At 49.7% G+C, this 24,126-nt stretch overlaps 1 protein-coding gene across 1 annotated transcript in view; it reads left to right on the forward strand.

Annotated features, from left to right (window-relative positions):
- The window catches only part of LOC120921555 (protein sel-1 homolog 3-like), a 264,107-nt gene that overhangs the window by 43,460 nt on the left and 196,521 nt on the right, over window positions 1-24,126 (forward strand). Inside the window, exon 6 of the mRNA XM_040334055.1 lies at window positions 21,893-21,936. Within this exon, the coding sequence (XP_040189989.1) occupies window positions 21,893-21,936 (44 nt within the window). The remainder of the gene's footprint in view (window positions 1-21,892; window positions 21,937-24,126) is intronic.

Below are 24,126 nucleotides of genomic sequence, written 5' to 3' on the forward strand. Positions count from 1 at the left end.
AAGGGAAACCCCGACTTCCACCCTCCTACATACATAAAGGGAAACCCCGACTTCCACCCTCCTACATACATAAAGGGAAACCCCGACTTCCAGCCTCCTACATACATAAAGGGAAACCCCGACTTCCACCCTCCTACATACATAAAGGGAAACCCCGACTTCCACCCTCCTACATACATAAAGGGAAACCCCGACTTCCACCCTCCTACATACATAAAGGGAAACCCCGACTTCCACCCTCCTACATACATAAAGGGAAACCCCGACTTCCACCCTCCTACATACATAAAGGGAAACCCCGACTTCCACCCTCCTACATACATAAAGGGAAACCCCGACTTCCACCCTCCTACATACATAAAGGGAAACCCCGACTTCCACCCTCCTACATACATAAAGGGAAACCCCGACTTCCACCCTCCTACATACATAAAGGGAAACCCCGACTTCCACCCTCCTACATACATAAAGGGAAACCCCGACTTCCACCCTCCTACATACATAAAGGGAAACCCCGACTTCCACCCTCCTACATACATAAAGGGAAACCCCGACTTCCAGCCTCCTACATACATAAAGGGAAACCCCGACTTCCACCCTCCTACATACATAAAGGGAAACCCCGACTTCCACCCTCCTACATACATAAAGGGAAACCCCGACTTCCAGCCTCCTACATACATAAAGGGAAACCCCGACTTCCAGCCTCCTACATACATAAAGGGAAACCCCGACTTCCACCCTCCTACATACATAAAGGGAAACCCCGACTTCCACCCTCCTACATACATAAAGGGAAACCCCGACTTCCACCCTCCTACATACATAAAGGGAAACCCCGACTTCCACCCTCCTACATACATAAAGGGAAACCCCGACTTCCACCCTCCTACATACATAAAGGGAAACCCCGACTTCCAGCCTCCTACATACATAAAGGGAAACCCCGACTTCCACCCTCCTACATACATAAAGGGAAACCCCGACTTCCACCCTCCTACATACATAAAGGGAAACCCCGACTTCCACCCTCCTACATACATAAAGGGAAACCCCGACTTCCACCCTCCTACATACATAAAGGGAAACCCCGACTTCCACCCTCCTACATACATAAAGGGAAACCCCGACTTCCAGCCTCCTACATACATAAAGGGAAACCCCGACTTCCACCCTCCTACATACATAAAGGGAAACCCCGACTTCCACCCTCCTACATACATAAAGGGAAACCCCGACTTCCAGCCTCCTACATACATAAAGGGAAACCCCGACTTCCACCCTCCTACATACATAAAGGGAAACCCCGACTTCCAGCCTCCTACATACATAAAGGGAAACCCCGACTTCCAGCCTCCTACATACATAAAGGGAAACCCCGACTTCCACCCTCCTACATACATAAAGGGAAACCCCGACTTCCACCCTCCTACATACATAAAGGGAAACCCCGACTTCCACCCTCCTACATACATAAAGGGAAACCCCGACTTCCACCCTCCTACATACATAAAGGGAAACCCCGACTTCCACCCTCCTACATACATAAAGGGAAACCCCGACTTCCACCCTCCTACATACATAAAGGGAAACCCCGACTTCCACCCTCCTACATACATAAAGGGAAACCCCGACTTCCACCCTCCTACATACATAAAGGGAAACCCCGACTTCCACCCTCCTACATACATAAAGGGAAACCCCGACTTCCACCCTCCTACATACATAAAGGGAAACCCCGACTTCCACCCTCCTACATACATAAAGGGAAACCCCGACTTCCACCCTCCTACATACATAAAGGGAAACCCCGACTTCCACCCTCCTACATACATAAAGGGAAACCCCGACTTCCACCCTCCTACATACATAAAGGGAAACCCCGACTTCCAGCCTCCTACATACATAAAGGGAAACCCCGACTTCCAGCCTCCTACATACATAAAGGGAAACCCCGACTTCCAGCCTCCTACATACATAAAGGGAAACCCCGACTTCCACCCTCCTACATACATAAAGGGAAACCCCGACTTCCACCCTCCTACATACATAAAGGGAAACCCCGACTTCCACCCTCCTACATACATAAAGGGAAACCCCGACTTCCACCCTCCTACATACATAAAGGGAAACCCCGACTTCCACCCTCCTACATACATAAAGGGAAACCCCGACTTCCAGCCTCCTACATACATAAAGGGAAACCCCGACTTCCACCCTCCTACATACATAAAGGGAAACCCCGACTTCCAGCCTCCTACATACATAAAGGGAAACCCCGACTTCCACCCTCCTACATACATAAAGGGAAACCCCGACTTCCACCCTCCTACATACATAAAGGGAAACCCCGACTTCCACCCTCCTACATACATAAAGGGAAACCCCGACTTCCAGCCTCCTACATACATAAAGGGAAACCCCGACTTCCACCCTCCTACATACATAAAGGGAAACCCCGACTTCCAGCCTCCTACATACATAAAGGGAAACCCCGACTTCCACCCTCCTACATACATAAAGGGAAACCCCGACTTCCACCCTCCTACATACATAAAGGGAAACCCCGACTTCCACCCTCCTACATACATAAAGGGAAACCCCGACTTCCACCCTCCTACATACATAAAGGGAAACCCCGACTTCCACCCTCCTACATACATAAAGGGAAACCCCGACTTCCACCCTCCTACATACATAAAGGGAAACCCCGACTTCCACCCTCCTACATACATAAAGGGAAACCCCGACTTCCAGCCTCCTACATACATAAAGGGAAACCCCGACTTCCACCCTCCTACATACATAAAGGGAAACCCCGACTTCCACCCTCCTACATACATAAAGGGAAACCCCGACTTCCACCCTCCTACATACATAAAGGGAAACCCCGACTTCCACCCTCCTACATACATAAAGGGAAACCCCGACTTCCACCCTCCTACATACATAAAGGGAAACCCCGACTTCCACCCTCCTACATACATAAAGGGAAACCCCGACTTCCACCCTCCTACATACATAAAGGGAAACCCCGACTTCCACCCTCCTACATACATAAAGGGAAACCCCGACTTCCACCCTCCTACATACATAAAGGGAAACCCCGACTTCCAGCCTCCTACATACATAAAGGGAAACCCCGACTTCCACCCTCCTACATACATAAAGGGAAACCCCGACTTCCAGAGTCCTACATACATAAAGGGAAACCCCGACTTCCACCCTCCTACATACATAAAGGGAAACCCCGACTTCCACCCTCCTACATACATAAAGGGAAACCCCGACTTCCACCCTCCTACATACATAAAGGGAAACCCCGACTTCCACCCTCCTACATACATAAAGGGAAACCCCGACTTCCACCCTCCTACATACATAAAGGGAAACCCCGACTTCCAGCCTCCTACATACATAAAGGGAAACCCCGACTTCCACCCTCCTACATACATAAAGGGAAACCCCGACTTCCACCCTCCTACATACATAAAGGGAAACCCCGACTTCCACCCTCCTACATACATAAAGGGAAACCCCGACTTCCAGCCCTCCTACATACATAAAGGGAAACCCCGACTTCCACCCTCCTACATACATAAAGGGAAACCCCGACTTCCAGCCTCCTACATACATAAAGGGAAACCCCGACTTCCAGCCTCCTACATACATAAAGGGAAACCCCGACTTCCACCCTCCTACATACATAAAGGGAAACCCCGACTTCCAGCCTCCTACATACATAAAGGGAAACCCCGACTTCCACCCTCCTACATACATAAAGGGAAACCCCGACTTCCACCCTCCTACATACATAAAGGGAAACCCCGACTTCCACCCTCCTACATACATAAAGGGAAACCCCGACTTCCACCCTCCTACATACATAAAGGGAAACCCCGACTTCCACCCTCCTACATACATAAAGGGAAACCCCGACTTCCACCCTCCTACATACATAAAGGGAAACCCCGACTTCCACCCTCCTACATACATAAAGGGAAACCCCGACTTCCACCCTCCTACATACATAAAGGGAAACCCCGACTTCCAGCCTCCTACATACATAAAGGGAAACCCCGACTTCCACCCTCCTACATACATAAAGGGAAACCCCGACTTCCACCCTCCTACATACATAAAGGGAAACCCCGACTTCCACCCTCCTACATACATAAAGGGAAACCCCGACTTCCACCCTCCTACATACATAAAGGGAAACCCCGACTTCCACCCTCCTACATACATAAAGGGAAACCCCGACTTCCACCCTCCTACATACATAAAGGGAAACCCCGACTTCCAGCCTCCTACATACATAAAGGGAAACCCTGACTTCCAGCCTCCTACATACATAAAGGGAAACCCCGACTTCCACCCTCCTACATACATAAAGGGAAACCCCGACTTCCACCCTCCTACATACATAAAGGGAAACCCCGACTTCCACCCTCCTACATACATAAAGGGAAACCCCGACTTCCAGCCTCCTACATACATAAAGGGAAACCCCGACTTCCACCCTCCTACATACATAAAGGGAAACCCCGACTTCCACCCTCCTACATACATAAAGGGAAACCCCGACTTCCAGAGTCCTACATACATAAAGGGAAACCCCGACTTCCACCCTCCTACATACATAAAGGGAAACCCCGACTTCCACCCTCCTACATACATAAAGGGAAACCCCGACTTCCAGCCTCCTCCATACATAAAGGGAAACCCCGACTTCCACCCTCCTACATACATAAAGGGAAACCCCGACTTCCACCCTCCTACATACATAAAGGGAAACCCCGACTTCCACCCTCCTACATACATAAAGGGAAACCCCGACTTCCAGCCTCCTACATACATAAAGGGAAACCCCGACTTCCACCCTCCTACATACATAAAGGGAAACCCCGACTTCCACCCTCCTACATACATAAAGGGAAACCCCGACTTCCACCCTCCTACATACATAAAGGGAAACCCCGACTTCCACCCTCCTACATACATAAAGGGAAACCCCGACTTCCACCCTCCTACATACATAAAGGGAAACCCCGACTTCCAGCCTCCTACATACATAAAGGGAAACCCCGACTTCCAGCCTCCTACATACATAAAGGGAAACCCCGACTTCCAGCCTCCTACATACATAAAGGGAAACCCCGACTTCCACCCTCCTACATACATAAAGGGAAACCCCGACTTCCAGCCTCCTACATACATAAAGGGAAACCCCGACTTCCACCCTCCTACATACATAAAGGGAAACCCCGACTTCCACCCTCCTACATACATAAAGGGAAACCCCGACTTCCACCCTCCTACATACATAAAGGGAAACCCCGACTTCCACCCTCCTACATACATAAAGGGAAACCCCGACTTCCAGCCTCCTACATACATAAAGGGAAACCCCGACTTCCACCCTCCTACATACATAAAGGGAAACCCCGACTTCCACCCTCCTACATACATAAAGGGAAACCCCGACTTCCACCCTCCTACATACATAAAGGGAAACCCCGACTTCCAGACTCCTACATACATAAAGGGAAACCCCGACTTCCACCCTCCTACATACATAAAGGGAAACCCCGACTTCCACCCTCCTACATACATAAAGGGAAACCCCGACTTCCACCCTCCTACATACATAAAGGGAAACCCCGACTTCCACCCTCCTACATACATAAAGGGAAACCCCGACTTCCACCCTCCTACATACATAAAGGGAAACCCCGACTTCCACCCTCCTACATACATAAAGGGAAACCCCGACTTCCACCCTCCTACATACATAAAGGGAAACCCCGACTTCCACCCTCCTACATACATAAAGGGAAACCCCGACTTCCACCCTCCTACATACATAAAGGGAAACCCCGACTTCCACCCTCCTACATACATAAAGGGAAACCCCGACTTCCACCCTCCTACATACATAAAGGGAAACCCCGACTTCCACCCTCCTACATACATAAAGGGAAACCCCGACTTCCACCCTCCTACATACATAAAGGGAAACCCCGACTTCCACCCTCCTACATACATAAAGGGAAACCCCGACTTCCACCCTCCTACATACATAAAGGGAAACCCCGACTTCCACCCTCCTACATACATAAAGGGAAACCCCGACTTCCACCCTCCTACATACATAAAGGGAAACCCCGACTTCCACCCTCCTACATACATAAAGGGAAACCCCGACTTCCACCCTCCTACATACATAAAGGGAAACCCCGACTTCCACCCTCCTACATACATAAAGGGAAACCCCGACTTCCACCCTCCTACATACATAAAGGGAAACCCCGACTTCCACCCTCCTACATACATAAAGGGAAACCCCGACTTCCACCCTCCTACATACATAAAGGGAAACCCCGACTTCCAGCCGTCCTACATACATAAAGGGAAACCCCGACTTCCAGCCTCCTACATACATAAAGGGAAACCCCGACTTCCACCCTCCTACATACATAAAGGGAAACCCCGACTTCCACCCTCCTACATACATAAAGGGAAACCCCGACTTCCAGCCTCCTACATACATAAAGGGAAACCCCGACTTCCACCCTCCTACATACATAAAGGGAAACCCCGACTTCCACCCTCCTACATACATAAAGGGAAACCCCGACTTCCACCCTCCTACATACATAAAGGGAAACCCCGACTTCCACCCTCCTACATACATAAAGGGAAACCCCGACTTCCACCCTCCTACATACATAAAGGGAAACCCCGACTTCCACCCTCCTACATACATAAAGGGAAACCCCGACTTCCACCCTCCTACATACATAAAGGGAAACCCCGACTTCCACCCTCCTACATACATAAAGGGAAACCCCGACTTCCACCCTCCTACATACATAAAGGGAAACCCCGACTTCCACCCTCCTACATACATAAAGGGAAACCCCGACTTCCACCCTCCTACATACATAAAGGGAAACCCCGACTTCCACCCTCCTACATACATAAAGGGAAACCCCGACTTCCACCCTCCTACATACATAAAGGGAAACCCCGACTTCCACCCTCCTACATACATAAAGGGAAACCCCGACTTCCAGCCTCCTACATACATAAAGGGAAACCCCGACTTCCAGCCTCCTACATACATAAAGGGAAACCCCGACTTCCACCCTCCTACATACATAAAGGGAAACCCCGACTTCCAGCCTCCTACATACATAAAGGGAAACCCCGACTTCCACCCTCCTACATACATAAAGGGAAACCCCGACTTCCACCCTCCTACATACATAAAGGGAAACCCCGACTTCCACCCTCCTACATACATAAAGGGAAACCCCGACTTCCAGCGTCCTACATACATAAAGGGAAACCCCGACTTCCAGCCTCCTACATACATAAAGGGAAACCCCGACTTCCACCCTCCTACATACATAAAGGGAAACCCCGACTTCCACCCTCCTACATACATAAAGGGAAACCCCGACTTCCACCCTCCTACATACATAAAGGGAAACCCCGACTTCCACCCTCCTACATACATAAAGGGAAACCCCGACTTCCACCCTCCTACATACATAAAGGGAAACCCCGACTTCCAGCCTCCTACATACATAAAGGGAAACCCCGACTTCCAGCCTCCTACATACATAAAGGGAAACCCCGACTTCCACCCTCCTACATACATAAAGGGAAACCCCGACTTCCAGCCTCCTACATACATAAAGGGAAACCCCGACTTCCACCCTCCTACATACATAAAGGGAAACCCCGACTTCCACCCTCCTACATACATAAAGGGAAACCCCGACTTCCACCCTCCTACATACATAAAGGGAAACCCCGACTTCCACCCTCCTACATACATAAAGGGAAACCCCGACTTCCACCCTCCTACATACATAAAGGGAAACCCCGACTTCCACCCTCCTACATACATAAAGGGAAACCCCGACTTCCACCCTCCTACATACATAAAGGGAAACCCCGACTTCCAGCCTCCTACATACATAAAGGGAAACCCCGACTTCCAGCCTCCTACATACATAAAGGGAAACCCCGACTTCCACCCTCCTACATACATAAAGGGAAACCCCGACTTCCACCCTCCTACATACATAAAGGGAAACCCCGACTTCCACCCTCCTACATACATAAAGGGAAACCCCGACTTCCACCCTCCTACATACATAAAGGGAAACCCCGACTTCCACCCTCCTACATACATAAAGGGAAACCCCGACTTCCACCCTCCTACATACATAAAGGGAAACCCCGACTTCCACCCTCCTACATACATAAAGGGAAACCCCGACTTCCACCCTCCTACATACATAAAGGGAAACCCCGACTTCCACCCTCCTACATACATAAAGGGAAACCCCGACTTCCAGCCTCCTACATACATAAAGGGAAACCCCGACTTCCACCCTCCTACATACATAAAGGGAAACCCCGACTTCCACCCTCCTACATACATAAAGGGAAACCCCGACTTCCAGCCTCCTACATACATAAAGGGAAACCCCGACTTCCACCCTCCTACATACATAAAGGGAAACCCCGACTTCCACCCTCCTACATACATAAAGGGAAACCCCGACTTCCACCCTCCTACATACATAAAGGGAAACCCCGACTTCCAGCCTCCTACATACATAAAGGGAAACCCCGACTTCCAGCCTCCTACATACATAAAGGGAAACCCCGACTTCCACCCTCCTACATACATAAAGGGAAACCCCGACTTCCAGCCTCCTACATACATAAAGGGAAACCCCGACTTCCGCCGTCCTACATACATAAAGGGAAACCCCGACTTCCAGCCTCCTACATACATAAAGGGAAACCCCGACTTCCAGCCTCCTACATACATAAAGGGAAACCCCGACTTCCAGAGTCCTACATACATAAAGGGAAACCCCGACTTCCAGCCTCCTACATACATAAAGGGAAACCCCGACTTCCACCCTCCTACATACATAAAGGGAAACCCCGACTTCCACCCTCCTACATACATAAAGGGAAACCCCGACTTCCACCCTCCTACATACATAAAGGGAAACCCCGACTTCCACCCTCCTACATACATAAAGGGAAACCCCGACTTCCACCCTCCTACATACATAAAGGGAAACCCCGACTTCCAGCCTCCTACATACATAAAGGGAAACCCCGACTTCCAGCCTCCTACATACATAAAGGGAAACCCCGACTTCCACCCTCCTACATACATAAAGGGAAACCCCGACTTCCACCCTCCTACATACATAAAGGGAAACCCCGACTTCCAGCCTCCTACATACATAAAGGGAAACCCCGACTTCCACCCTCCTACATACATAAAGGGAAACCCCGACTTCCACCCTCCTACATACATAAAGGGAAACCCCGACTTCCAGAGTCCTACATACATAAAGGGAAACCCCGACTTCCACCCTCCTACATACATAAAGGGAAACCCCGACTTCCACCCTCCTACATACATAAAGGGAAACCCCGACTTCCACCCTCCTACATACATAAAGGGAAACCCCGACTTCCACCCTCCTACATACATAAAGGGAAACCCCGACTTCCACCCTCCTACATACATAAAGGGAAACCCCGACTTCCACCCTCCTACATACATAAAGGGAAACCCCGACTTCCAGCTTCCACCCTCCTACATACATAAAGGGAAACCCCGACTTCCACCCTCCTACATACATAAAGGGAAACCCCGACTTCCACCCTCCTACATACATAAAGGGAAACCCCGACTTCCAGCCTCCTACATACATAAAGGGAAACCCCGACTTCCACCCTCCTACATACATAAAGGGAAACCCCGACTTCCAGCCTCCTACATACATAAAGGGAAACCCCGACTTCCACCCTCCTACATACATAAAGGGAAACCCCGACTTCCAGCCTCCTACATACATAAAGGGAAACCCCGACTTCCACCCTCCTACATACATAAAGGGAAACCCCGACTTCCACCCTCCTACATACATAAAGGGAAACCCCGACTTCCACCCTCCTACATACATAAAGGGAAACCCCGACTTCCACCCTCCTACATACATAAAGGGAAACCCCGACTTCCAGCCTCCTACATACATAAAGGGAAACCCCGACTTCCAGCCTCCTACATACATAAAGGGAAACCCCGACTTCCACCCTCCTACATACATAAAGGGAAACCCCGACTTCCAGCCTCCTACATACATAAAGGGAAACCCCGACTTCCACCCTCCTACATACATAAAGGGAAACCCCGACTTCCAGCCTCCTACATACATAAAGGGAAACCCCGACTTCCACCCTCCTACATACATAAAGGGAAACCCCGACTTCCAGCCTCCTACATACATAAAGGGAAACCCCGACTTCCACCCTCCTACATACATAAAGGGAAACCCCGACTTCCACCCTCCTACATACATAAAGGGAAACCCCGACTTCCACCCTCCTACATACATAAAGGGAAACCCCGACTTCCACCCTCCTACATACATAAAGGGAAACCCCGACTTCCACCCTCCTACATACATAAAGGGAAACCCCGACTTCCAGCCTCCTACATACATAAAGGGAAACCCCGACTTCCACCCTCCTACATACATAAAGGGAAACCCCGACTTCCAGCCTCCTACATACATAAAGGGAAACCCCGACTTCCACCCTCCTACATACATAAAGGGAAACCCCGACTTCCAGCCTCCTACATACATAAAGGGAAACCCCGACTTCCACCCTCCTACATACATAAAGGGAAACCCCGACTTCCACCCTCCTACATACATAAAGGGAAACCCCGACTTCCACCCTCCTACATACATAAAGGGAAACCCCGACTTCCACCCTCCTACATACATAAAGGGAAACCCCGACTTCCAGCCTCCTACATACATAAAGGGAAACCCCGACTTCCACCCTCCTACATACATAAAGGGAAACCCCGACTTCCAGCCTCCTACATACATAAAGGGAAACCCCGACTTCCACCCTCCTACATACATAAAGGGAAACACCGACTTCCACCCTCCTACATACATAAAGGGAAACCCCGACTTCCACCCTCCTACATACATAAAGGGAAACCCCGACTTCCAGCCTCCTACATACATAAAGGGAAACCCCGACTTCCAGCCTCCTACATACATAAAGGGAAACCCCGACTTCCACCCTCCTACATACATAAAGGGAAACCCCGACTTCCACCCTCCTACATACATAAAGGGAAACCCCGACTTCCACCCTCCTACATACATAAAGGGAAACCCCGACTTCCAGCCTCCTACATACATAAAGGGAAACCCCGACTTCCACCCTCCTACATACATAAAGGGAAACCCCGACTTCCAGCCTCCTACATACATAAAGGGAAACCCCGACTTCCACCCTCCTACATACATAAAGGGAAACCCCGACTTCCACCCTCCTACATACATAAAGGGAAACCCCGACTTCCACCCTCCTACATACATAAAGGGAAACCCCGACTTCCACCCTCCTACATACATAAAGGGAAACCCCGACTTCCACCCTCCTACATACATAAAGGGAAACCCCGACTTCCACCCTCCTACATACATAAAGGGAAACCCCGACTTCCAGCCTCCTACATACATAAAGGGAAACCCCGACTTCCACCCTCCTACATACATAAAGGGAAACCCCGACTTCCACCCTCCTACATACATAAAGGGAAACCCCGACTCAGTCTACATACATAAAGGGAAACCCGACTTCCACCCTCCTACATACATAAAGGGAAACCCCGACTTCCACCCTCCTACATACATAAAGGGAAACCCAGACTTCCACCCTCCTACATACATAAAGGGAAACCCCGACTCCACCCTCCTACATACATAAAGGGAAACCCCGACTTCCAGCCTCCTACATACATAAAGGGAAACCCCGACTTCCACCCTCCTACATACATAAAGGGAAACCCCGACTTCCAGCCTCCTACATACATAAAGGGAAACCCCGACTTCCACCCTCCTACATACATAAAGGGAAACCCCGACTTCCACCCTCCTACATACATAAAGGGAAACCCCGACTTCCACCCTCCTACATACATAAAGGGAAACCCCGACTTCCACCCTCCTACATACATAAAGGGAAACCCCGACTTCCACCCTCCTACATACATAAAGGGAAACCCCGACTTCCAGCCTCCTACATACATAAAGGGAAACCCCGACTTCCACCCTCCTACATACATAAAGGGAAACCCCGACTTCCACCCTCCTACATACATAAAGGGAAACCCCGACTTCCACCCTCCTACATACATAAAGGGAAACCCCGACTTCCACCCTCCTACATACATAAAGGGAAACCCCGACTTCCACCCTCCTACATACATAAAGGGAAACCCCGACTTCCACCCTCCTACATACATAAAGGGAAACCCCGACTTCCACCCTCCTACATACATAAAGGGAAACCCCGACTTCCAGCCTCCTACATACATAAAGGGAAACCCCGACTTCCACCCTCCTACATACATAAAGGGAAACCCCGACTTGCAGCCCTCCTACATACATAAAGGGAAACCCCGACTTCCACCCTCCTACATACATAAAGGGAAACCCCGACTTCCACCCTCCTACATACATAAAGGGAAACCCCGACTTCCACCCTCCTACATACATAAAGGGAAACCCCGACTTCCACCCTCCTACATACATAAAGGGAAACCCCGACTTCCACCCTCCTACATACATAAAGGGAAACCCCGACTTCCACCCTCCTACATACATAAAGGGAAACCCCGACTTCCACCCTCCTACATACATAAAGGGAAACCCCGACTTCCACCCTCCTACATACATAAAGGGAAACCCCGACTTCCACCCTCCTACATACATAAAGGGAAACCCCGACTTCCACCCTCCTACATACATAAAGGGAAACCCCGACTTCCACCCTCCTACATACATAAAGGGAAACCCCGACTTCCACCCTCCTACATACATAAAGGGAAACCCCGACTTCCACCCTCCTACATACATAAAGGGAAACCCCGACTTCCACCCTCCTACATACATAAAGGGAAACCCCGACTTCCACCCTCCTACATACATAAAGGGAAACCCCGACTTCCACCCTCCTACATACATAAAGGGAAACCCCGACTTCCACCCTCCTACATACATAAAGGGAAACCCCGACTTCCACCCTCCTACATACATAAAGGGAAACCCCGACTTCCACCCTCCTACATACATAAAGGGAAACCCCGACTTCCAGCCTCCTACATACATAAAGGGAAACCCCGACTTCCACCCTCCTACATACATAAAGGGAAACCCCGACTTCCACCCTCCTACATACATAAAGGGAAACCCCGACTTCCACCCTCCTACATACATAAAGGGAAACCCCGACTTCCACCCTCCTACATACATAAAGGGAAACCCCGACTTCCACCCTCCTACATACATAAAGGGAAACCCCGACTTCCACCCTCCTACATACATAAAGGGAAACCCCGACTTCCACCCTCCTACATACATAAAGGGAAACCCCGACTTCCACCCTCCTACATACATAAAGGGAAACCCCGACTTCCACCCTCCTACATACATAAAGGGAAACCCCGACTTCCACCCTCCTACATACATAAAGGGAAACCCCGACTTCCACCCTCCTACATACATAAAGGGAAACCCCGACTTCCACCCTCCTACATACATAAAGGGAAACCCCGACTTCCACCCTCCTACATACATAAAGGGAAACCCCGACTTCCACCCTCCTACATACATAAAGGGAAACCCCGACTTCCACCCTCCTACATACATAAAGGGAAACCCCGACTTCCACCCTCCTACATACATAAAGGGAAACCCCGACTTCCAGCCCTCCTACATACATAAAGGGAAACCCCGACTTCCACCCTCCTACATACATAAAGGGAAACCCCGACTTCCACCCTCCTACATACATAAAGGGAAACCCCGACTTCCACCCTCCTACATACATAAAGGGAAACCCCGACTTCCACCCTCCTACATACATAAAGGGAAACCCCGACTTCCACCCTCCTACATACATAAAGGGAAACCCCGACTTCCACCCTCCTACATACATAAAGGGAAACCCCGACTTCCACCCTCCTACATACATAAAGGGAAACCCCGACTTCCACCCTCCTACATACATAAAGGGAAACCCCGACTTCCAGCCCTCCTACATACATAAAGGGAAACCCCGACTTCCACCCTCCTACATACATAAAGGGAAACCCCGACTTCCACCCTCCTACATACATAAAGGGAAACCCCGACTTCCACCCTCCTACATACATAAAGGGAAACCCCGACTTCCACCCTCCTACATACATAAAGGGAAACCCCGACTTCCACCCTCCTACATACATAAAGGGAAACCCCGACTTCCACCCTCCTACATACATAAAGGGAAACCCCGACTTCCACCCTCCTACATACATAAAGGGAAACCCCGACTTCCACCCTCCTACATACATAAAGGGAAACCCCGACTTCCACCCTCCTACATACATAAAGGGAAACCCCGACTTCCACCCTCCTACATACATAAAGGGAAACCCCGACTTCCACCCTCCTACATACATAAAGGGAAACCCCGACTTCCACCCTCCTACATACATAAAGGGAAACCCCGACTTCCACCCTCCTACATACATAAAGGGAAACCCCGACTTCCACCCTCCTACATACATAAAGGGAAACCCCGACTTCCACCCTCCTACATACATAAAGGGAAACCCCGACTTCCACCCTCCTACATACATAAAGGGAAACCCCGACTTCCACCCTCCTACATACATAAAGGGAAACCCCGACTTCCACCCTCCTACATACATAAAGGGAAACCCCGACTTCCACCCTCCTACATACATAAAGGGAAACCCCGACTTCCACCCTCCTACATACATAAAGGGAAACCCCGACTTCCACCCTCCTACATACATAAAGGGAAACCCCGACTTCCACCCTCCTACATACATAAAGGGAAACCCCGACTTCCACCCTCCTACATACATAAAGGGAAACCCCGACTTCCACCCTCCTACATACATAAAGGGAAACCCCGACTTCCACCCTCCTACATACATAAAGGGAAACCCCGACTTCCACCCTCCTACATACATAAAGGGAAACCCCGACTTCCACCCTCCTACATACATAAAGGGAAACCCCGACTTCCACCCTCCTACATACATAAAGGGAAACCCCGACTTCCACCCTCCTACATACATAAAGGGAAACCCCGACTTCCACCCTCCTACATACATAAAGGGAAACCCCGACTTCCACCCTCCTACATACATAAAGGGAAACCCCGACTTCCACCCTCCTACATACATAAAGGGAAACCCCGACTTCCACCCTCCTACATACATAAAGGGAAACCCCGACTTCCACCCTCCTACATACATAAAGGGAAACCCCGACTTCCACCCTCCTACATACATAAAGGGAAACCCCGACTTCCACCCTCCTACATACATAAAGGGAAACCCCGACTTCCACCCTCCTACATACATAAAGGGAAACCCCGACTTCCACCCTCCTACATACATAAAGGGAAACCCCGACTTCCACCCTCCTACATACATAAAGGGAAACCCCGACTTCCACCCTCCTACATACATAAAGGGAAACCCCGACTTCCACCCTCCTACATACATAAAGGGAAACCCCGACTTCCACCCTCCTACATACATAAAGGGAAACCCCGACTTCCACCCTCCTACATACATAAAGGGAAACCCCGACTTCCACCCTCCTACATACATAAAGGGAAACCCCGACTTCCACCCTCCTACATACATAAAGGGAAACCCCGACTTCCACCCTCCTACATACATAAAGGGAAACCCCGACTTCCACCCTCCTACATACATAAAGGGAAACCCCGACTTCCAGCCTCCTACATACATAAAGGGAAACCCCGACTTCCACCCTCCTACATACATAAAGGGAAACCCCGACTTCCACCCTCCTACATACATAAAGGGAAACCCCGACTTCCACCCTCCTACATACATAAAGGGAAACCCCGACTTCCACCCTCCTACATACATAAAGGGAAACCCCGACTTCCACCCTCCTACATACATAAAGGGAAACCCCGACTTCCACCCTCCTACATACATAAAGGGAAACCCCGACTTCCACCCTCCTACATACATAAAGGGAAACCCCGACTTCCACCCTCCTACATACATAAAGGGAAACCCCGACTTCCACCCTCCTACATACATAAAGGGAAACCCCGACTTCCACCCTCCTACATACATAAAGGGAAACCCCGACTTCCACCCTCCTACATACATAAAGGGAAACCCCGACTTCCACCCTCCTACATACATAAAGGGAAACCCCGACTTCCAGCCCTCCTACATACATAAAGGGAAACCCCGACTTCCACCCTCCTACATACATAAAGGGAAACCCCGACTTCCACCCTCCTACATACATAAAGGGAAACCCCGACTTCCACCCTCCTACATACATAAAGGGAAACCCCGACTTCCAGCCTCCTACATACATAAAGGGAAACCCCGACTTCCACCCTCCTACATACATAAAGGGAAACCCCGACTTCCACCCTCCTACATACATAAAGGGAAACCCCGACTTCCACCCTCCTACATACATAAAGGGAAACCCCGACTTCCACCCTCCTACATACATAAAGGGAAACCCCGACTTCCACCCTCCTACATACATAAAGGGAAACCCCGACTTCCACCCTCCTACATACATAAAGGGAAACCCCGACTTCCACCCTCCTACATACATAAAGGGAAACCCCGACTTCCACCCTCCTACATACATAAAGGGAAACCCCGACTTCCACCCTCCTACATACATAAAGGGAAACCCCGACTTCCACCCTCCTACATACATAAAGGGAAACCCCGACTTCCACCCTCCTACATACATAAAGGGAAACCCCGACTTCCACCCTCCTACATACATAAAGGGAAACCCCGACTTCCACCCTCCTACATACATAAAGGGAAACCCCGACTTCCACCCTCCTACATACATAAAGGGAAACCCCGACTTCCACCCTCCTACATACATAAAGGGAAACCCCGACTTCCACCCTCCTACATACATAAAGGGAAACCCCGACTTCCAGCCCTCCTACATACATAAAGGGAAACCCCGACTTCCACCCTCCTACATACATAAAGGGAAACCCCGACTTCCACCCTCCTACATACATAAAGGGAAACCCCGACTTCCACCCTCCTACATACATAAAGGGAAACCCCGACTTCCACCCTCCTACATACATAAAGGGAAACCCCGACTTCCACCCTCCTACATACATAAAGGGAAACCCCGACTTCCACCCTCCTACATACATAAAGGGAAACCCCGACTTCCACCCTCCTACATACATAAAGGGAAACCCCGACTTCCACCCTCCTACATACATAAAGGGAAACCCCGACTTCCACCCTCCTACATACATAAAGGGAAACCCCGACTTCCACCCTCCTACATACATAAAGGGAAACCCCGACTTCCACCCTCCTACATACATAAAGGGAAACCCCGACTTCCACCCTCCTACATACATAAAGGGAAACCCCGACTTCCACCCTCCTACATACATAAAGGGAAACCCCGACTTCCACCCTCCTACATACATAAAGGGAAACCCCGACTTCCACCCTCCTACATACATAAAGGGAAACCCCGACTTCCACCCTCCTACATACATAAAGGGAAACCCCGACTTCCACCCTCCTACATACATAAAGGGAAACCCCGACTTCCACCCTCCTACATACATAAAGGGAAACCCCGACTTCCACCCTCCTACATACATAAAGGGAAACCCCGACTTCCACCCTCCTACATACATAAAGGGAAACCCCGACTTCCACCCTCCTACATACATAAAGGGAAACCCCGACTTCCACCCTCCTACATACATAAAGGGAAACCCCGACTTCCACCCTCCTACATACATAAAGGGAAACCCCGACTTCCACCCTCCTACATACATAAAGGGAAACCCCGACTTCCACCCTCCTACATACATAAAGGGAAACCCCGACTTCCACCCTCCTACATACATAAAGGGAAACCCCGACTTCCACCCTCCTACATACATAAAGGGAAACCCCGACTTCCACCCTCCTACATACATAAAGGGAAACCCCGACTTCCACCCTCCTACATACATAAAGGGAAACCCCGACTTCCAGCCTCCTACATACATAAAGGGAAACCCCGACTTCCACCCTCCTACATACATAAAGGGAAACCCCGACTTCCACCCTCCTACATACATAAAGGGAAACCCCGACTTCCACCCTCCTACATACATAAAGGGAAACCCCGACTTCCACCCTCCTACATACATAAAGGGAAACCCCGACTTCCACCCTCCTACATACATAAAGGGAAACCCCGACTTCCACCCTCCTACATACATAAAGGGAAACCCCGACTTCCACCCTCCTACATACATAAAGGGAAACCCCGACTTCCACCCTCCTACATACATAAAGGGAAACCCCGACTTCCACCCTCCTACATACATAAAGGGAAACCCCGACTTCCACCCTCCTACATACATAAAGGGAAACCCCGACTTCCACCCTCCTACATACATAAAGGGAAACCCCGACTTCCACCCTCCTACATACATAAAGGGAAACCCCGACTTCCAGCCTCCTACATACATAAAGGGAAACCCCGACTTCCACCCTCCTACATACATAAAGGGAAACCCCGACTTCCACCCTCCTACATACATAAAGGGAAACCCCGACTTCCACCCTCCTACATACATAAAGGGAAACCCCGACTTCCACCCTCCTACATACATAAAGGGAAACCCCGACTTCCACCCTCCTACATACATAAAGGGAAACCCCGACTTCCACCCTCCTACATACATAAAGGGAAACCCCGACTTCCACCCTCCTACATACATAAAGGGAAACCCCGACTTCCACCCTCCTACATACATAAAGGGAAACCCCGACTTCCACCCTCCTACATACATAAAGGGAAACCCCGACTTCCACCCTCCTACATACATAAAGGGAAACCCCGACTTCCACCCTCCTACATACATAAAGGGAAACCCCGACTTCCACCCTCCTACATACATAAAGGGAAACCCCGACTTCCAGCCTCCTACATACATAAAGGGAAACCCCGACTTCCACCCTCCTACATACATAAAGGGAAACCCCGACTTCCACCCTCCTACATACATAAAGGGAAACCCCGACTTCCACCCTCCTACATACATAAAGGGAAACCCCGACTTCCACCCTCCTACATACATAAAGGGAAACCCCGACTTCCACCCTCCTACATACATAAAGGGAAACCCCGACTTCCACCCTCCTACATACAAAAAGGGAAACCCCGACTTCCACCCTCCTACATACATAAAGGGAAACCCCGACTTCCACCCTCCTACATACATAAAGGGAAACCCCGACTTCCACCCTCCTACATACATAAAGGGAAACCCCGACTTCCACCCTCCTACATACATAAAGGGAAACCCCGACTTCCAGCCTCCTACATACATAAAGGGAAACCCCGACTTCCACCCTCCTACATACATAAAGGGAAACCCCGACTTCCACCCTCCTACCTACATAAAGGGAAACCCCGACTTCCACCCTCCTACATACATAAAGGGAAACCCCGACTTCCACCCTCCTACATACATAAAGGGAAACCCCGACTTCCACCCTCCTACATACATAAAGGGAAACCCCGACTTCCACCCTCCTACATACATAAAGGGAAACCCCGACTTCCACCCTCCTACATACATAAAGGGAAACCCCGACTTCCACCCTCCTACATACATAAAGGGAAACCCCGACTTCCACCCTCCTACATACATAAAGGGAAACCCCGACTTCCAGCCTCCTACATACATAAAGGGAAACCCCGACTTCCACCCTCCTACATACATAAAGGGAAACCCCGACTTCCACCCTCCTACATACATAAAGGGAAACCCCGACTTCCACCCTCCTACATACATAAAGGGAAACCCCGACTTCCAGCCTCCTACATACATAAAGGGAAACCCCGACTTCCAGCCTCCTACATACATAAAGGGAAACCCCGACTTCCACCCTCCTACATACATAAAGGGAAACCCCGACTTCCACCCTCCTACATACATAAAGGGAAACCCCGACTTCCACCCTCCTACATACATAAAGGGAAACCCCGACTTCCACCCTCCTACATACATAAAGGGAAACCCTGACTTCCAGCCTCCTACATACATAAAGGGAAACCCCGACTTCCACCCTCCTACATACATAAAGGGAAACCCCGACTTCCAGCCTCCTACATACATAAAGGGAAACCCCGACTTCCACCCTCCTACATACATAAAGGGAAACCCCGACTTCCACCCTCCTACATACATAAAGGGAAACCCCGACTTCCACCCTCCTACATACATAAAGGGAAACCCCGACTTCCACCCTCCTACATACATAAAGGGAAACCCCGACTTCCACCCTCCTACATACATAAAGGGAAACCCCGACTTCCGACCTCCTACATACATAAAGGGAAACCCCGACTTCCACCCTCCTACATACATAAAGGGAAACCCCGACTTCCACCCTCCTACATACATAAAGGGAAACCCCGACTTCCACCCTCCTACATACATAAAGGGAAACCCCGACTTCCACCCTCCTACATACATAAAGGGAAACCCCGACTTCCAGCCTCCTACATACATAAAGGGAAACCCCGACTTCCAGCCTCCTACATACATAAAGGGAAACCCCGACTTCCACCCTCCTACATACATAAAGGGAAACCCCGACTTCCACCCTCCTACATACATAAAGGGAAACCCCGACTTCCACCCTCCTACATACATAAAGGGAAACCCCGACTTCCACCCTCCTACATACATAAAGGGAAACCCCGACTTCCACCCTCCTACATACATAAAGGGAAACCCCGACTTCCACCCTCCTACATACATAAAGGGAAACCCCGACTTCCACCCTCCTACATACATAAAGGGAAACCCCGACTTCCACCCTCCTACATACATAAAGGGAAACCCCGACTTCCACCCTCCTACATACATAAAGGGAAACCCCGACTTCCACCCTCCTACATACATAAAGGGAAACCCCGACTTCCACCCTCCTACATACATAAAGGGAAACCCCGACTTCCACCCTCCTACATACATAAAGGGAAACCCCGACTTCCACCCTCCTACATACATAAAGGGAAACCCCGACTTCCACCCTCCTACATACATAAAGGGAAACCCCGACTTCCAGCCTCCTACATACATAAAGGGAAACCCCGACTTCCAGCCTCCTACATACATAAAGGGAAACCCCGACTTCCAGCCTCCTACATACATAAAGGGAAACCCCGACTTCCACCCTCCTACATACATAAAGGGAAACCCCGACTTCCAGCCTCCTACATACATAAAGGGAAACCCCGACTTCCACCCTCCTACATACATAAAGGGAAACCCCGACTTCCACCCTCCTACATACATAAAGGGAAACCCCGACTTCCACCCTCCTACATACATAAAGGGAAACCCCGACTTCCAGCCTCCTACATACATAAAGGGAAACCCCGACTTCCACCCTCCTACATACATAAAGGGAAACCCCGACTTCCACCCTCCTACATACATAAAGGGAAACCCCGACTTCCACCCTCCTACATACATAAAGGGAAACCCCGACTTCCACCCTCCTACATACATAAAGGGAAACCCCGACTTCCAGCCTCCTACATACACGGCTTTAGTCACATGGGCTTTAATTGTATTTCTTTAGAGATAAATCAGAAACAATGTAACAAATATCATCTCATGACTGGAATACCAATGAAGTCTTCTGTTCCAGGCCAACCTGACAGTGGTGTGTGGCTCATCAGTTATCTCTACGAGGTACAGGTAAGTGTGCGTGGCATCACCCGGGTAGGTGGCATCATGGGGGGGGGGGGGGTAACTGTGTGTTGTCATTGGGGGAAATCTCATCCAATCAGCAGAATGATCGGTGTAACATTCGGCTTGTGCCATTGAAGACCAGACCACCAATAATGTAAATCTTTCTGTGGGAAGCTTTATAATGGAACTTCTCACCCCTTCCAGGGGGGAACATCCGCTGACAGAGAGCCCCTCCCCCCCGACAGAGCGCCCCCCCCCCCGACAGAGCGCCCCTCCCCCCCCGACCCCCCTCCCGACAGAGCGCCCCTCCCCCCCCGACAGAGCGCCCCTCCCTCCCGACAGAGCGCCCCTCCCCGCGTATCCCAACTTCTCACCCCCTCCAGGGGGGAACATCCGCTGACAGAGCGCCCCTCCCCCCGTATCTCGCACACGGCCCCTCCCCCCGTATCTCGCACACGGCCCCACGGCCCACAATTCCACCTTTATTCTCCCAAAGACGACCTACAGAGAATCCCACCCGGAATCCTAGAACTCGGACCGCGGATTATTAGGAAGGAACTCATTGGTCCGTATCATCGAAGCCTTTGATATTTAGATGAGCCGTCACTTTAAGAAGGTCGCCATCAATATTTCCTCTGCCAATAATTCTTTGTTACTTTTAGAATTACGATTCTGGGGATCCGAGGGGGGCATGCAAGGAAAATCAGCAGAGCTTCCCCTCAGATATCCAGCGACTGAACTTCCAAGAGCACTTGTGGTGAAAAGTGGATTTGCCTTTACTAAATACCCCCCTGAGTGTCATCATTAGTAAATACCCCCTGAGTGTCATCATTAGTAAATACCCCCTGAGTGTCATCATTAGTAAATACCCCCTGAGTGTCATCATTAGTAATTACCCCCTGAGTGTCATCATTAGTAAATACCCCCCTGAGTGTCATCATTAGTAAATACCCCCCTGAGTGTCATCATTAGTAATTACCCCCCTGAGTGTCATCATTAGTAATTACCCCCCTGAGTGTCATCATTAGTAATTACCCCCCTGAGTGTCATCATTAGTAATTACCCCCCTGAGTGTCATCATTAGTAAATACCCCCCTGAGTGTCATCATTAGTAAATACCCCCCTGAGTGTCATCATTAGTAATTACCCCCCTGAGTGTCATCATTAGTAATTACCCCCCTGAGTGTCATCATTAGTAAATACCCCCTGAGTGTCATCATTAGTAAATACCCCCTGAGTGTCATCATTAGTAAATACCCCCAATGTGTCATCATTAGTAAATACCCCCCTGAGTGTCATCATTAGTAAATACCCCCTGAGTGTCATCATTACTAAATACCCCCCTGAGTGTCATCATTAGTAAATACCCCCTGAGTGTCATCATTAGTAAATACCCCCTGAGTGTCATCATTAGTAAATACCCCCCTGAGTGTCATCATTAGTAATTACCCCCCTGAGTGTCATCATTAGTAAATACCCCCTGAGTGTCATCATTAGTAAATACCCCCCTGAGTGTCATCATAAGTAAATACCCCCTGAGTGTCATCATTAGTAATTACCCCCCTGAGTGTCATCATTAGTAATTACCCCCCTGAGTGTCATCATTAGTAAATACCCCCTGAGTGTCATCATTAGTAATTACCCCCCTGAGTGTCATCATTAGTAAATACCCCCTGAGTGTCATCATTAGTAATTACCCCCCTGAGTGTCATCATTAGTAAATACCCCCTGAGTGTCATCATTAGTAAATACCCCCTGAGTGTCATCATTAGTAAATACCCCCTGAGCGTCATCATTAGTAAATACCCCCTGAGTGTCATCATTAGTAAATACCCCCTGAGTGTCATCATTACTAAATACCCCCCTGAGTGTCATCATAAGTAAATACCCCCCTGAGTGTCATCATTAGTAAATACCCCCTGAGTGTCATCATTAGTAAATACCCCCTGAGTGTCATCATTAGTAAATACCCCCTGAGTGTCATCATTAGTAATTACCCCCTGAGTGTCATCATTAGTAAATACCCCCCTGAGTGTCATCATTAGTAAATACCCCCTGAGTGTCATCATTAGTAAATACCCCCTGAGTGTCATCATTAGTAAATACCCCCTGAGTGTCATCATTAGTAAATACCCCCTGAGTGTCATCATTAGTAAATACCCCCAATGTGTCATCATTAGTAAATACCCC

The sequence above is a fragment of the Rana temporaria genome, assembly GCF_905171775.1.
Source record: "Rana temporaria chromosome 2 unlocalized genomic scaffold, aRanTem1.1 chr2d, whole genome shotgun sequence".
Taxonomy (NCBI): Eukaryota; Metazoa; Chordata; class Amphibia; order Anura; family Ranidae; genus Rana; species Rana temporaria.